At 38.0% G+C, this 15,679-nt stretch overlaps 1 protein-coding gene across 1 annotated transcript in view; it reads right to left on the reverse strand.

The window, feature by feature from the left end:
- Positions 1-15,679, reverse strand: part of UTP20 (UTP20 small subunit processome component) — a 94,026-nt gene that overhangs the window by 49,666 nt on the left and 28,681 nt on the right. The window contains exons 22-25 of the mRNA XM_060164551.1: positions 6,366-6,551; positions 2,938-3,028; positions 1,772-1,857; positions 1,067-1,192 (exon numbers count right to left, since the gene is read on the reverse strand). Of these exons, the coding sequence (XP_060020534.1) occupies positions 1,067-1,192; positions 1,772-1,857; positions 2,938-3,028; positions 6,366-6,551 (489 nt within the window). The remainder of the gene's footprint in view (positions 1-1,066; positions 1,193-1,771; positions 1,858-2,937; positions 3,029-6,365; positions 6,552-15,679) is intronic.

Raw genomic sequence — 15,679 nt, forward strand, 5'->3', positions numbered from 1 at the left:
CCACTGTCCCGATTCATTCTAAGGCACCCGGAGTTTTACGCATCATTGCTTTTGCCTGGTGAGCACAAATGTTAGCACAATGGAAAAGGTAATGTCTTAGTAGTATTATGAAAAATGTTTTAACCTCGTGGACCTCCTGAGAGCATCTCTGAGACAGCCCCCACCAAGAAGGAGCAGACCACACTTTAAGAACGACTGCTTTAGAAACATTACTGTTAAAGCCAGTAGCAAGACAAGGATAACCACAACCACTACTACCACAGTTAATTCTTCTAGGCTCTGTAAGGAATACGTAAATTAAAAAACAGAGAAAGAGGGATTTATATCATAAAAGAGAACACAAAATTCATTTGACCACTATTTACTAACAGCCATGGAGTTTGCCTTCTAGCAGGGGAGATACACAATAAGAAAAGAGGCTATGCTGGATGACTAAGTATTGTGAAGAAAGGTTGTGCAATGGGCTCTGAGTGGGGTGGTAAATGGAAGAGGTGTAGTTAGAGGTGGGTCTGGCCTAGGTCATACCAGGCCCTTAAAGGCGTAGTAAGGATTCCCTTTGCTACTCTCAGTATAATGGGGTCTCAAAGGGTATTGAAACAGGGGACTAACAATCTGACCGATGACTGTTATTCACTATTATTTTTTGACCCAGAAAATCCAATGAAAACTATGAAAACTAGTAATAAAGTTTTGTAACGTGGATGGTTAAATAAAACAAATCAATAGTTTTTTTTTTTCAATAGTTTTTATATCTCATAATTAGTTACATACCAAACGAATGAATTATTTATACTATTTCTCAATAGCAAACGTTAGAGAAATATTGGATTTAATTTCAACAGTATTATTAAAATAACACCATGGCAAGATTCTTTCTCATGTTAGGGACAAAATATTTAAAATAAGTCTCTATAACAATTTGACTTCCCCAAAAGACCAATTTTAAAAGTAAATAATTAAATAAAAGTCAAAATGAAATATTCCATTACAATTGCTGAATCATAATACGATACAATTGTTTTTGTGACCAACTTTTAAAAAATCAGTTTTGAAAGTGTATAAATACCTCATCAGAACAGGAAACAGATCTGCTCGGTGGGCTGCTTTCACTACCGTATTATCTTCAGAAATGCTAAAATGCACTATCTCTTCCTTAAAGCTTCTGTCTTCAAGCAATCTTTGTAAGTTTTCCCTTTAAAAATAGAATTCAGCACAAATCATACTTAATCAATAATACTTTTTTAAAAAATATAATTAATAGAGTACTATACATATATAAATGAAATAGGTATTAAGAATAGTTTATACTGTAGTTGACATCCATAAAGGAAAGTCTTCACACAAATACCTTCCAAAATGGCAAGTTTTCAAATTTTAAAAGGTAAAAGGGATTATAAGGGGTTAGTCAATAATTCAGCTGTTTATAAAAGCATAATATGAAAGCTTTCTTCAGTTCTTAGGGTGTGATTATGATGACTCCCTAAGTAATCACCAAGATTTTATGACATTGTATAAGCAAGAAGAAATGATATAGCCACCTCAACACATACTTTTCAATTAATATTCTCTCTCCTACCTTATTATCTATGGAGAAGCACTCTTAACAAACAAATATACTTCCAGTTTTCATTTCTTACCTGAAAATAGCATTATGATCACCTTAGAAAGGAGGGAATTTCCTAGGCCTTTATAAAATTACTTTATAAGAAGATGTCTGGTAGAAAGATTAAAAATCAGCCCCCAAGTATTTCTTTAGCTTCAAATAACTTACCTGTAAGGGAGGATATGTGGATGTTTATATGTCATTATGCAATCCAGTGTTATTTTTTGCACCATTTGATCTTGGTGTAGCAACAACTAGGAATGATATTTTATAGAATAAATTAATGAAGTTAGATATACACATACCATGGGATCATAATTTACTTGTACTAATTTGCTCAATTAAAATTCTTAGAATCTAAATTCTTAGACATGGGTTAAGGATGATTTCCTGATAATAGCTTTACATTTTCCTGGAGGTAAAGGAAGATGAACAGAATATATGCAAAGAACAAAACAGAAACACAACTCTGACACCTGCCTCCCACATGCCAGATTCTCAGGTCTATCTGTCTTTTGGCCAAGGCCAATTCCCTACATGAGTCTAGATTTACAGCAACTGGGCTGGTCCTGTGATGAGACAGAGCTCTTCTAATACCGTGAAGGTAAGAGCAGTCAGGAAGATGCCAGGAAAGAAGACCTGGCTCTGAAGCCTCTCTGATCAGTCAGTTCAGAATTTTGTTTCCTGTGGACAACTGAGAGTTTTGAGCTCTGGCTCTATAAACAAGTTATATCTGAATTACGGGCAAAACAAGGACAAATTCTGATGAAATAATATGTTTCATTTAAAAAACATCCAAATGAAAAGAGAAAATCTCGTTTCCCCAGATGGTTTAGAATGACATCCAATGCTTACTCTGCTTCTGACGTTAATTTTTTTCTGCAACGTTTTTTGGAATTCAAGGTCATATATTGTGATTTCCACAGACTATTATTCTATCTTTTTTCATTCAGTCGAAAAGATCCTGAAACCCTGGCACTCCATAAGGCTAACTTGCCTAGCAGTGAAAAGTAGCAGCTCTCTTGGCACAAACCCTCACTCCCTTCTAAAAACGAATTCTCACAAGACAACTAACGCTTTGTCATACTCACTGTTAATACAGCCAATCAATGTTTAGTCACCCCAAATTTCTTTAAAAATCTGCTAAATTAGTACTGTCTAAAACTGTTTCTCAAGATACAGAAAATATCTGTTAATTAAAAAAAAATTAGACTTAAAGTGTAGATATGGGCCCTATTCCAACAATTATTGAAAACCTAAAAGTTATTTTGGCAAAGAAAAAGGGAGAGGAAAGTTCACAAGTAACTGTAGTGGCAAGAATTTATTTTACTTACCTGAAGATACAGCTCATATAATTTGGATTCCAGATATAAGGCTCGTGGATTCGAAAACTTAGAGAAAACTTGCAAATGAGCAATTAACTGCCTAAAAAACAAACAAAAAAACCCCGAGAAAAACAGAAAAAAACAGAATTAAAGAACAGACGTTATTTTCTTGAGATGATAGTACCCACTAACTTTAGTCTGTGACAGGTACTCTGAACACCTTGACTATAGTTTCATTGTTAATTACACAGACAAGTTTTAATTATTTGCATTTGGGAAATCATTCTCCAGGAATTCCAAATCTCAGGCAGGTCCTCCCCTGAAATTCAGGCTCCCCACCCCAGAAAATCATTCAGGATGTCCTCAGAATAAACCATAAATTAAACCAAATGTAGAAAGAAAGTAATCAAAATGGTAATACATTCCAAGATTGAACACAGATAATTTTTGGAACGATTCCTTATCTAGTTCCTATGCAGTAGACAGGAAAGTGGAAAAATATACACTTCTTCACTTTTATATAACATAAAAACTGATGTCAGGCAACAGAGGTCCAAGTTTGGGTAACCATGGCTCTTGCTTACCAAGAAGGAGGAAGAAAGAGCAATGCTCTGTGGTAAAAGTTAAATCTGAAGATGGGCTTGCCTCGAACAAACCACATCATCTACCGAGACAGAACGAGAAGAGCGCTTCTACTGCATTTACATGCTCAACTTTCTAATTCATAGACTCTACAAGGCTTTAAAAATACTTAAGCAGGGAGAAGTGAAGAGAGGTGGAAACCAGCTGCATGTGTGCTTCTGCCATTGAGCTGTTGACTTTGGGGAAAGTCACTGAATGTCTCAGAGTCTCAGGTTCCTCATCTCGACAAAGACAAGACCTCCCAGATTTTCTGTGAGGATTGAATGCAAGACCACAAGTTGTGGTGCTTCAGCTCCCAAGGGTTTAGCAAACAACACATTTCTCTGTTTTAGGCAAAAGAAAGCAAAACTGTGAAAGCCCTACTAGTTAATATAGAGAAAAATGGCTGGAAATTATGACCTCTTTAAGACATTGTAGAGAAATAGGGGTAAGGGAAGCACTATTATTTATATTTAGCTTAAATGCCTGTGATAATTAGTCTTATGTGTCAACCTAAGTTGCAGTACCCAGTTATGTAACAAAACACTAATCTAGGAGTTGCAATGAAAATATTTTGTACATGTTGTTAACATCTACAACTAGTGGACTTTAAATAAAGGCGATTACCTTCAATAATGTGGATGGGCCTCATCCAATCAATTGAAAGCTATAAGAGCAAAAACTGATGTTTCTCAGAAAAGGAATTCTGCCGTAAGACTGTCACACAGAAATCCTACCCTTCGAACTTCACATTCAAGACTACAAGCAACAAATCCTGCCTGAGTTTCCAACCTGCTATCTGACCAACAAATTCTGGACTTGCTGGCTCCTATAATCATGTGAGCCAATTCCTTAAAACAGATCTCTCCACACACACACACACACACACACACACACACACACACACACACACACACACACACACACACACACACACACACCATATATATCTCCATCCTACTGGTTCTGTTTCTCTGGAAAGCTCTGACTGATACAATGTGTCTATAATTACTTATCACTGAGCCTTTTCAGTTTTACAAATAAATTTTTAAAATCTTCTATTGAAACATATACGCTTTCCCTCAACATTTATTATTTTTTATGTGTCATGTAGCCTTCAGGAGACAAAGAGAACAGGAGCGAATTTTCACATTCTCATTAAATACTTGCCAGTGAGGAACGTGTTCCATAGATTATAAAATTGGGCTATGAATATACTGAGATGGCCCCAAGAATGTGATTATCCATTTACTTACATTTTCAATGATGGGGAATGCTAGCAACATTCTAGGTTTGGCTACAGGCGGCAGGAAAATTAATTAAGACATGGAACTTATTTTTAAAGAGTTTTTAATTTACATAGATGATTTATAAAAAAATTAGTACCCAAGGCAAGGAGCAGCACCTGATTACAGGTATGAACAGCTGTTATCAAAGCTTGAAGGTGGGTAAGATAACTTCTAGTTTAAAAGACAGGAAGAGCTTCAGTGAAGAAGCAGAATGAGAACTGTGCCTTGAAGTATGACTAGAATTTCACTTGGCAGCAATGAGGCAAGGGGACTGCAGAAAGAAGGACATAGCAAAGGTCCAGGGGTGAGAATGGAAGAGGTATGAATGCATGAATAGCTTATTCGTTTATTCAACAAATAAACACAAGGACAAACCTTTGGATAGCTGTTATGCTGAAGGATACGAAGACGAAAAGAGCAATCTCTGTCTTAGAGGAGGTAGTAGGGGATAGAATGCTCAGAGTTGTGAGAAGGTAGGAGCAGAGAAGGAACTATGGTTCCATGAAGCTTAGCCATGATCTTAGTACATAAACTCCTGTGCTTTATATACTATTTCCATTAGCTGGCAGCCCTTCTGTGCTTGGCAAACTTTTGTCTTGCAGCTTCAAAGGTGCCCTCCCCTTTGTAAAAGTCTTCCCTTTGTGATAGAATTAAGTCATTTTTTTTTTACTGTGCTCCTGTAACTCCTTTAAAAATACTTTGTTAAAATATTTCACCAGGCATTAGACTGAGCTTCTAGCTCTGCAGAAGCTAGGTACCATTCATCTCTGTTGCCCAGAACTTAGCAAAAGGACCTCGATACAGTTGCTGAATGATGAGCTAAAAAATGGCTCATGGGAAAGACTCAACAAATGTGCATATCAGATTGAGATGTAAAGTGTTAAAATAACACAGCAGCGCCAGTCTGGTGGATCTCTGACACCCCAATTCAGACAATATTCAAGTAAGCTGGAGTACCTTCTGAAAGCAGAGTCACTTCTTTTTTCTAACGTTTCTAACAATTCAGGTAAATGAATAAACCAGAGAGTCAGAAAGAGAATGTAACAGCGTGGAAAAAAAGAAAGCCAAAAGTAATCAGGAAAGAAGTCAAAAGGCAAAGTTAAGAGTGCTGATGCGCTTATTTATAAGGGAAAAGATGTTCCATTCTGTGTTGCCCCAGCACACGAACATAATGTCCCAATGCTATGAAAGTGAACGACAAAGGTCAAGGGCATTTAACTGCTCCAGGCCCCAGTGCTCTCATCTATAAAAAGGCGCTACAATCAGATGACTCCAAAGTCCCCAAACTCTTAACATTCTGTGGCTAAACAAGAAAAAATAAATAGTAAGCAAGCAAAGAAAAAACTCAGAACACTGGCAGTTTTCTTCAGGTTGTAAAAGAAAATCTCAGGAAGATTCAGCACTTTGGTAAATAATTATCTGAGTAATTCATCTTGTCCCAGACTATTTCACAGGAGGTCACAAGAGGTCTCTTCCCGCTCCTCCTGGATCCGTGGATCTGTAATCTTTCAGCAACGCTGAACTTACTTGGTCGCAGCTCTTCTTGTCTTTTTCTTTTGTGAGGGTTCATCTTGGGGCGCCAGCTCTTCCCCCAACTCTTCATCCTCTCCGGCAACAGGTTCCTCTTCTATTTCCTCTGCCCCCAGCCCTCTGCCTTTTCTTCGCAGATCCTGGGTTGGTGCAACTTGCAGATCTGCTGGGTAATACTCATTGCTACAGTGGAAAGAGAGTAATATGAAACAGATGAAGCTAAATATCCTAAATGTTTATGACAGATGTATGTCCCCAGTTCACAGACTCACACACAGAAGATACATCAGAGGCACCTTAGTCAAGCATCTTCTACAACATTTAAACTCAGCGTCTCTTAAGTACCTAATTTGACAAGTCAATCACTAACTGCAGAAGACAGCCACTTCATTGTTACACTGTTGAAAATATTTGAAATGTCTACTTTGGACTAAGCTGATATCAGCCTCCCTGTCTCTGGAACCACAACTTGGGGAGGAGGGGATAGGGGTAGATTATATTATAGTATTCAGTCCTCCAGGTATGAGCTGGTAAGACAGGCGGGACTATCAATTCATTGCTTTTGAGGGAAGTCACAACATGACACAGACTCAGACTAAATGTCCAGGCAATGAAAATCAGTCAGGCTTTATATTTTGGCTCCTCTAAACTAAGCTTGTGCAGTTGGTATTCACATTTGTTCTCACTGAATTCCATCCTTTTAATTTTGGTCCATTGCTGTAGGTAACTAATGCCATCTTGAAGGCTATCATTCAGTGCATTAGTTTTGTGTCACTTTGGTTCATTCATCCAACAATTATTACTTTGTTGTCTGTTTTGTGCATGACACTGGGCTATAGATATAAGGAAACTGATCAGATAGACTTTAAAGTCCTCACTCAGAAATACACTGATAGGGACTTTCCTGGTGGCACAGTGGTTAAGAATCCGCCTGCCAATGCAGGGGACATGGGTTTGAAACCTGGTCCGGGAAGATCCCACATGCCACGGAGCAACTAAGCCCGTGTGCCACAACTACTGAGCCTGCGCTCTAGAGCTCGTGAGCCACAACTACTGAGCCATCGTGCTACAACTACTGAAGCCTGCGTGCCTAGAGCCCATGCTCCACAACGAGAAGCCACTGCAATGAGAAGCCTGTGCGCCACAACAAAGAAGAGCCCCCGCACGCAGCAACTAAGACCCAACGCAGCCAAAAATAAATAAATAAATTTAAAAATACACTGATACAATACATATTTGAGGATAGCATCCTACCAGCACACCTAGAAGAAATACACTATAGGTTAATACACAATGCTAAACCTAGAAGGCTGAGACCCTACCATACTCAATGCTGTACTCTTAGCTAGCAGGATCTTACCCTTAATAAATAAAAAATAAATGAATGAATGAAATGAGCAAAGTTGTCCTTTAAAAACTGCACCATTATCCATTTAAAAATGTGTGTACTATACTCTCAGCCCTCAATTAACCACATGACATATTAACCTTTACCTCCATGCACAGCATGTTCACTCATTCATTTATTACATAATTCATACAAAGCACTTATAAGAGTGTCTAACACACAGCAAGTACTATTAAATGTCACCTATCACTGAGATACTGTTGCTATTGTTAGTCATTCATTTCTGCTTCTGGTTTGGTTCTTCTCAGAGAATGTTTACAACGGATTCACAATTAGTCCTAATACCAAATTATATGAAACATATTTAGAAGTATAAATTTATAACCCCCCAAACTAAAAGCCCATAATATATTTCAAAGTCAGAATTAAAGGTGACCTTTGGGTTTTTCATTAGTTTGGATCATTTACAGAAGTATTAGTTATAGGTAATCAGTGCCAATTAATCTTCAACATTTTTAAAAAATTGTGTCTTTTCAGTCTTTAAGTTTTCTTAAACTCAGAGACTCACACCCTGTTACAGGCTCCACCCTCCATCCACACCTCACAGCACCCTGTGCTACTAGAGGAAGGTCTTTACATTAAGCTAAGGGGTAATTTATTTCTTTGGGGAAAAACTTGAAAAATTAACATGATAGGAACTTCATAGCCTACTAACACCTTTAATACCGGCTTGCATAGGTACAGCCCCTTGCAATTCACAAAACAACTGATAAACACTACATGATCTTCAAAACAAGGCAAGGAAGCTGAACGTCACTGCTCTTGTTTAGACATAAAGCCCAAAGACCTATGTGAAAAAAAGAAAATCATTACTCTTCCACCACCATATCTACTGACCTGTGTGCATCTTTGCTTGTAACCTTTCCCAGAATGAATTATCCAGGCAAACCTCTTCACTTATGCACAGAATCCTGTCTCCTCCTGCCTATCCAAAGGCAGGGCTCTCGCGATTTTATCCCCTCTCTTGCATTACCCATTTCCCCTCCCTTATGGATCATTCATGCTAGCATCGCCTACACACAGGCTGTTTAAGCTCAACGTCAACCCAGACAACAACGGCTCCCCTTCTGCTCCCACACCTCCTTCCACCTACGTCTACTTCCTTTGTTCAAGAACTGCCCACACTTGCTGTTTCCATTTTTCTTCTCCATCTTCTCTTAAGCCATTTTAATCAGAATGTCATCCCTATCAGGTCAACCAAAACAACTCTTGTTAAGGTCACTTCCAAAGCCAATGGTCAATACTTTTTTTTTTTTTAATCTATCATGACAAGTGAGGTTTATTCCAACGATACAAGAAAGGTTTAACTTTCTAAAGTCAATCAGTATAGTTACTTACATTAAGAGAATAAAGAAGAAAAAAGCATACAACTAACTTATTAGATACAGGAAAATAAGTGGAAAATTTTCTCACAAATTAATGATAACCATTTTTTTTGTACAGCAGCTTCTTATTTGTCATCAATTTTATACACATTAGTGTATACATGTCAATCCCAATGGCCCAATTCATCACACCACCACTCCCACCCACCTGCGGCTTTCCCCCCTTGGTGTCCATACGTTTGTTCTCTACATCTGTGTCTCAATTTCTGCCCTGCAAACCGGTTCATCTATACCATTTTTCTAGTTTCCACATACATGCGTTAGTATATGATATTCGTTTTTCTCTTTCTGACTTACTTCACTCTGTATGACAGTCTCTAGATCCATCCACGTCTCAACCAATGACCCAATTTCGTTCCTTTTTATGTCTGAGTAATATTCCATTGTATATATGTACCACATATTCTTTATCCATTCATCTGTCAATGGGCATTTAGGCTGCTTCCATGACCTGGCTATTGTAAATAGTGCTGCAATGAACATTGGGGTGCATGTGTCTTTTTGAATTATGGTTTTCTCTGGGTATATGCCCAGTAGTGGGATTGCTGGATCATATTGTAATTCAATTTTTACTTTTTTAAGGAACCCCCATACTGTTCTCCATAGTGGCTGTATCAATTTACATTCCCACCAACAGTGCAAGAGGGTTCCCTTTTCTCCACACCCTCTCCAGCATTTGTTGTTTGTAGATTTTCTGATGATGCCCATTCTAACTGGTGTCAGGTGATACCTCATTGTAGTTTTGATTTCCATTTCTCTAATAATTAGTGATGTTGACCAGCTTTTCATGTGTTTCTTGGCCATCTGTATGTCTTCTTTGGAGAAATGTCTATTTAGGTCTTCAGCCCATTTCTGGATTGGGTTGTTTGTTTTTTAATATTGAGCTGCATGAGCTGTTTATATATTTTGGAGATTAACCCTTTGTCCGCTGATTCATTTGCAAATATTTTCTCCCATTCTGAGGGTTGTCTCTTCGTCTTGTTTATGGTTTCCTTTGCTGTGCAAAAGCTTTTAAGTTTCATTAGGTCCCATTTGTTTATTTTTGTTTTTATTTCCATTACTCTAGGAGGTGTACCAAAAAAGATCTTGCTGTGATTACGTCAAAGAGTGTTCTTCCTATGTTTTCCTCTAAGAGTTTTATAGTATCCAGTCTTAATTTAGGTCTCTAATCCATTTTGAGTTTATTTTTGTGTATGGTGTTAGGGAGTGTTCTAATTTCATTCTTTTACATGTAGCTGTCCAGTTTTTCCCAGCACCACTTACTGAAGAGACCATCTTTTCTCCATTGTATATCCTTGCCTCCTTTGTCATAGATTAGTTGACCATATGTGCGTGGGCTTACCTCTGGGCTCTCTATCCTATTCCATTGATCTATATTTCTGGTTTTGTGCCAGTACCATGTCGTCTTGATTACTGTAGCTTTGTAGTATAGTCTGAAGACAGGGAGTCTGATTCCTCCAGCTCTGTTTTTTTCCCTCAAGACTGCTTTGGCTATTCGGGGTCTTTTGTGTCTCCAAACAAATTTTAAGAGTTTTTGTTCTAGTTCCGTAAAAAATGCCATTGGTAATTTGATAGGGATTGCATTGAATCTGTAGATTGCTTTGGGTAGTATATTCATTTTCACAATATTGATTCTTCCAATCCAACAACATGGTATATCTCTCCATCTGTGGGTATCATCTTTAATTTCTTTCATCAGTGTCTTATAGTTTTCTGCATACAGGTCTTTTGTCTCCCTCGGTAGGTTTATTCCTAGGTATTTTATTCTTTTTGTTGCAATGGTAAATGGGAGTGTTTCATTAATTTCTCTTTCAGATTTTTCATCATTAGTGTATAGGAATGCAAGAGATTTCTGTGCATGAAGTTTGTATCCTGCAACTTTACCTAATTCATTGATTAGCTCTAGTAGTATTCTGGTGGCATCTTTAGGATTCTCTATGTATAGTATCATGTCATCTGCAAACAGTGACAGTTTTACTTTTTCTTTTCCAATTTGTATTCTTTTATTTCTTTTTCTTCTCTGATTGTCCAGGCTAGGACTTCTAAAACTATGTTGAATAACTGCGGTGAGAGTTGACATCCTTATCTTGTTCCTGATCTTACAGGAAATGCTTTCAGTTTTTCACCATTGAGAATGACATTTGCTGTGGGTTTGTCATATATGGCCTTTATTATGTTCAGGTAGGTTCCCTCTATGCACACTTTCTGGAGAGTTTTTACCATAAATGGGTGTTGAATTTTGTCAAAAGCTTTTCCTGCATCTATTGAGATGATCATATGGTTTTTATTCTTCAACTTGTTAATATGGTGTATCACATTGATTGATTTGCATATATTGAAGAATCCTTGCATCCCTGGGATAAATCCCACTTGATCATGATGTATGATCCTTTTATATGTGTTGTTGGATTCTGTTTGCTACTATTTTGTTGAGGATTTTTGAATCTATATTCATCAGTGATATTGGTCTGTAATTTTCTTTTTTTGTAGTACCTTTGTCTGGTTTTGGTATCAGGGTGATGGTAGCCTCATAGAATGAGTTTGCGAGTGTTCCTTCCTCTGCACTTTTTTGGAAGAGTTTGAGAAGGATGGGTGTTAGCTCTTCTCCAAATGTTTGATAGAATTCACCTGTGAAGCCATCTGGTCCTGGACTTTTGTTTGTTGGAAGATTTTTTTCTTTTTTTTTTTGTGGTACACAGGCCTCTCACTGTTGTGGCCTCTCCCGTTGCGAAACACAGGCTCCTGCCAGGCAGGCTCAGTGGCCATGGCTCACAGGCCCAGCCGCTCCACAGCATGTGGAATCTTCCCGGACCAGGGCACGAAGCTGTGTCCCCTGCATCAGCAGGCGGACTCTCAACCACTGCGCTACCAGGGAAGCCCTGTTGGAAGATTTTTAATCACAGTTTCAATTTCATTACTTGTGATTGTTCTGTTCACATTTTCTATTTCTTCCTGGTTCAGTCTTGGAAGTTTATACCTTTCTAAGAACATGTCCGTTTCTTCCAGGTTGTCCATTTTATTGGCATAGAGTTGCTTGTAGTAGTCCCTTAGGATGCTTTGTATTTCTGCAGTGTCTGTTGTAACTTCTCCTTTTTCATTTCTAATTTTATTGAGTCCTCTCCCTCTTTTTCTTGATGAGTCTGGCTAATGGTTTATCAATTTTGTGTATCTTCTCAAAGAACCAGCTTTTAGTTTTATTGATCTTTCCTATTCTTTGATTCTATTTCATTTATTCCTGCACTGATCTTTATTTCTTTCCTTCTGCTAACTTTGGGTTTTGTTTGTTTTCCCTTCTCTAGTTTCTTTAGGTGTAACGTTAGATTGCTTATTTGAGATTGCTCGTTACTTAAGGTAAGCTTGTATTGCTATAAAATTCCCTCTTAGAACTGCTTTTGCTGCATCCCATAGGTTTTGGATTGTCTGTCGTGTTTTCATTGACATTTCTCTCTAGGTATTTTTTGATTTCCTCTTTGATTTCTTCTAAATAACCAAGTGATCTCTTGGTTATTTAGTAACGTAGTGTTTAGCCTCCATGTATTTGTGTTTTTTATGTTTTTTCCCCTTTAATTGGTTTCTAATCTCATAGCACTGTGGTCAGAAAAGATGCTTGATATGATTTCAACCTTCTTAAAGTTACTGAGGCTTGATGTGTGACCCAAGATGTGATCTATCCTGGAGAATGTTCCATGCACACTTGAGAAGAAAGTGTAATCTGCTGTTTTTGGATGGAATGTCCTATAAATATCAATTAAATCTATCTGGTCTATTGTATCATTTAAAGCTTGTGTTTCCTTATTAATCTGTCCATTGGTGTAAGTGAGGTGATAAAGTCCCCCACTATTATTGTGTTACTGTCGATTTCCTCTTTTATAGCTGTTAGCAGTTGCCTCATGTATTGAGGTGCTCCTATGTTTGGTGCATATATATTTATAATTGTTATATATTCTTCTTGGATTGATCCTTTGATCATTATGTAGTGTCCTTCCTTGTCTCTTGTAACACTCTTTATTTTAAAGTCTATTTTATGTGATATGAGTATAGCTACTCCAGCTTTCTTTTGATTTCCATTTGCATGGAATATCTTGTTCCATCCCCTCACTTTCAGTCTGCATGTATCCCTAGGTCTGAAGTGGGTGACTTGTAGACAGCATATATATGGGTCTTGTTTTTGTATCCATTCAGCAAGCCTGTGTCTTTTGGTTGGAGCATTTAATCCATTCACGTTTAAGGTAATTATCGATATGTATGTTCCTATGACCATTTTCTTAATTGTTTTGGGTTTGTATTTGTAGGTCCTTTTCTTCTCTTGTGTTTCCCACTTAGAGAAGTTCCTTTAGCATTTGTTGTAGAGGTGGTTTGGTGGAGCTGAATTGTCTTAGCTTTTGCTTGTCTGTAAAGCTTTTGATATCTCCGTTGAATATTAATGAGATCCTTGCTGGGTCAAGTAATCTTGGTTGTAGGTCCTTCCCTTTCATCACTTTAAGTATATCATGCCACTCCCTTCTGGTTTGTAGAGTTTCTGCTGAGAAATCAGCTGTCAACCTTATGGGAGTTCCCCTGTATGTTATTTGTTGCTTTTCCCTTGCTGCTTTCAGTAATTTTTCTTTGTCTTTAATTTCTGTCAATTTGATTACTATGTGTCTTGCTGTGTTTCTCCTTGGGTTTATCCTGTATGGGACTTGCTGTGTTTCCTGGACTTGGGTGGCTATTTCCTCTCCCATGTTAGGGAAGTTTTCAACTATAATCTCTTCAAATATTTTCTCTGGTCCTGTCTCTCTCTCTTCTCCTTCTGGGACCCCTATAGTGAGAATGTTGTTGTGTTTAATGTTGTCCCAGAGGTCTCTTAGGCTGTCTTCATTTCTTTTCATTCTTTTCTCTTTATTCTGTTCCGCAGCAGTGAATTCCACCATTCTGTCTTCCAGGTCACTTACCCATTCTTCTGCCTCAGTTATTCTGCTATTGATTCCTTCTAGTGTAGTTTTCATTTCAGTTATTGTATTGGTCATCTCTGTTTGTTTGTTCTTTAATTTTCTAGGTTTTGTTAAACATTTCTTGCATCTTCTCGATCTTTGCCTCCATTGTTTTTCCGAGGTCCTGGATCATCTTCACTATCATTATTCTGAATTCTTTTTCTGGAAGGTTGCCTATCTCTACTTCATTTAGTTGTTTTTCTGGGGTTTTATCTTGTTCCTTCATCTGGCACATAGCCCTCTGCCTTTTCATCTTGTCTATCTTTCTGTGTCGGTTAATTCTTATTCTTCATCTGACTGATGTCTCAGACACATTTGATTCCACTGTTTACTCCCTCCTTGAAATACTTCCTTCAAGGGATATTAAGTGGTCTTGGTTCTTCTATCACTCTTTCCTGGCATCCTTGGCTGATTCCTTATCTTCCAGCCTCTGAATATTGCTGTTAGTCCTTGGAAATTTTCCCTCTCTACATTTAAACCCCCAGGTGTGACTTCATTCCCTGTCTCATAATTTTAAAAACCATCCATATACTGATGAGTCTGAAATTTACTATCTTTAAACAAAACCTTTCCCCTGAACTTTAAACTCTACACTCAACTGCCTACTTGAGATCTGTGCCTAGATGTCTATTCAGCATCCTAAACTTAACATGTTTTAAATAATGAACTCTTGATCTTCCTCACAAGTCAGCAAACTTCTGCATTTCTGTCAATCTCAGTAAATGGTAACTCTGTTCTTCCAGTTGCTCAGGCCAAAACCTTACAGACATCTTTGATTCCTCCCCTTCCTCCTTCGTGCACCCCCCAAACCCCCATCCCATGAGTGATCTGTTGGTAAGTCCCACAGGCTAATCTAGTTACAATTCTTCAAAAATATATCTTTTTGAATGAAATCCTTCAAAAGTTGTCAAGGATTCAACTACCTCTCATCATCCACACTATTCCCACCTTGGTCACCATCACTTCTTGCCCAGATTTTTGCAATCTCCTCCCAACTCTACTCTGCAGTCCCTCTGCTCTCACCACTGCTGTCCCACAGTCCATTCTCAACATGGCAGCCAGAAAAATCCTCAAGAAAACTTAAGTCATGTCATCCTTCTGCTTAAACCTCCCAATGGCTTTCCATTTCACTGACAGTAAAAAACTTAAAGGCCCTACACATATTCAGTCTCCTGTTAAATTTTTGCCCTCACCTCCAACTACTTTCTTCCTGGATCACCCTGCTGTAGCCAAAAGACTCCCTAGCTGTTCCTTGAACTAGTCTGGCTGGCTGTGGTCTGTAGCCTGCCTAACCTAACCCTACAGTATTTTCCCATGTAATGAAATGTTTCCAGAAAACATAACTTTTATTGATTGACTAGTAGTGTTCTATATACCGCATCCCTTATCTTTAGAGTTTTAAAGCAATCTGACTCTCACACAGCATACCTAGTCAAAATAAAACAGTGCTCCAGAAAGTTCTTGTTATTCTTTGAGAGCACATTCCTCGGCATCATGGGAAACAGTCAAGAGGTTCAAAACAGAGTGGCTGAGGTTGAGTTACTGCAA

This window comes from Lagenorhynchus albirostris, chromosome 11 (assembly GCF_949774975.1).
Source record: "Lagenorhynchus albirostris chromosome 11, mLagAlb1.1, whole genome shotgun sequence".
NCBI lineage: Eukaryota > Metazoa > Chordata > Mammalia > Artiodactyla > Delphinidae > Lagenorhynchus > Lagenorhynchus albirostris.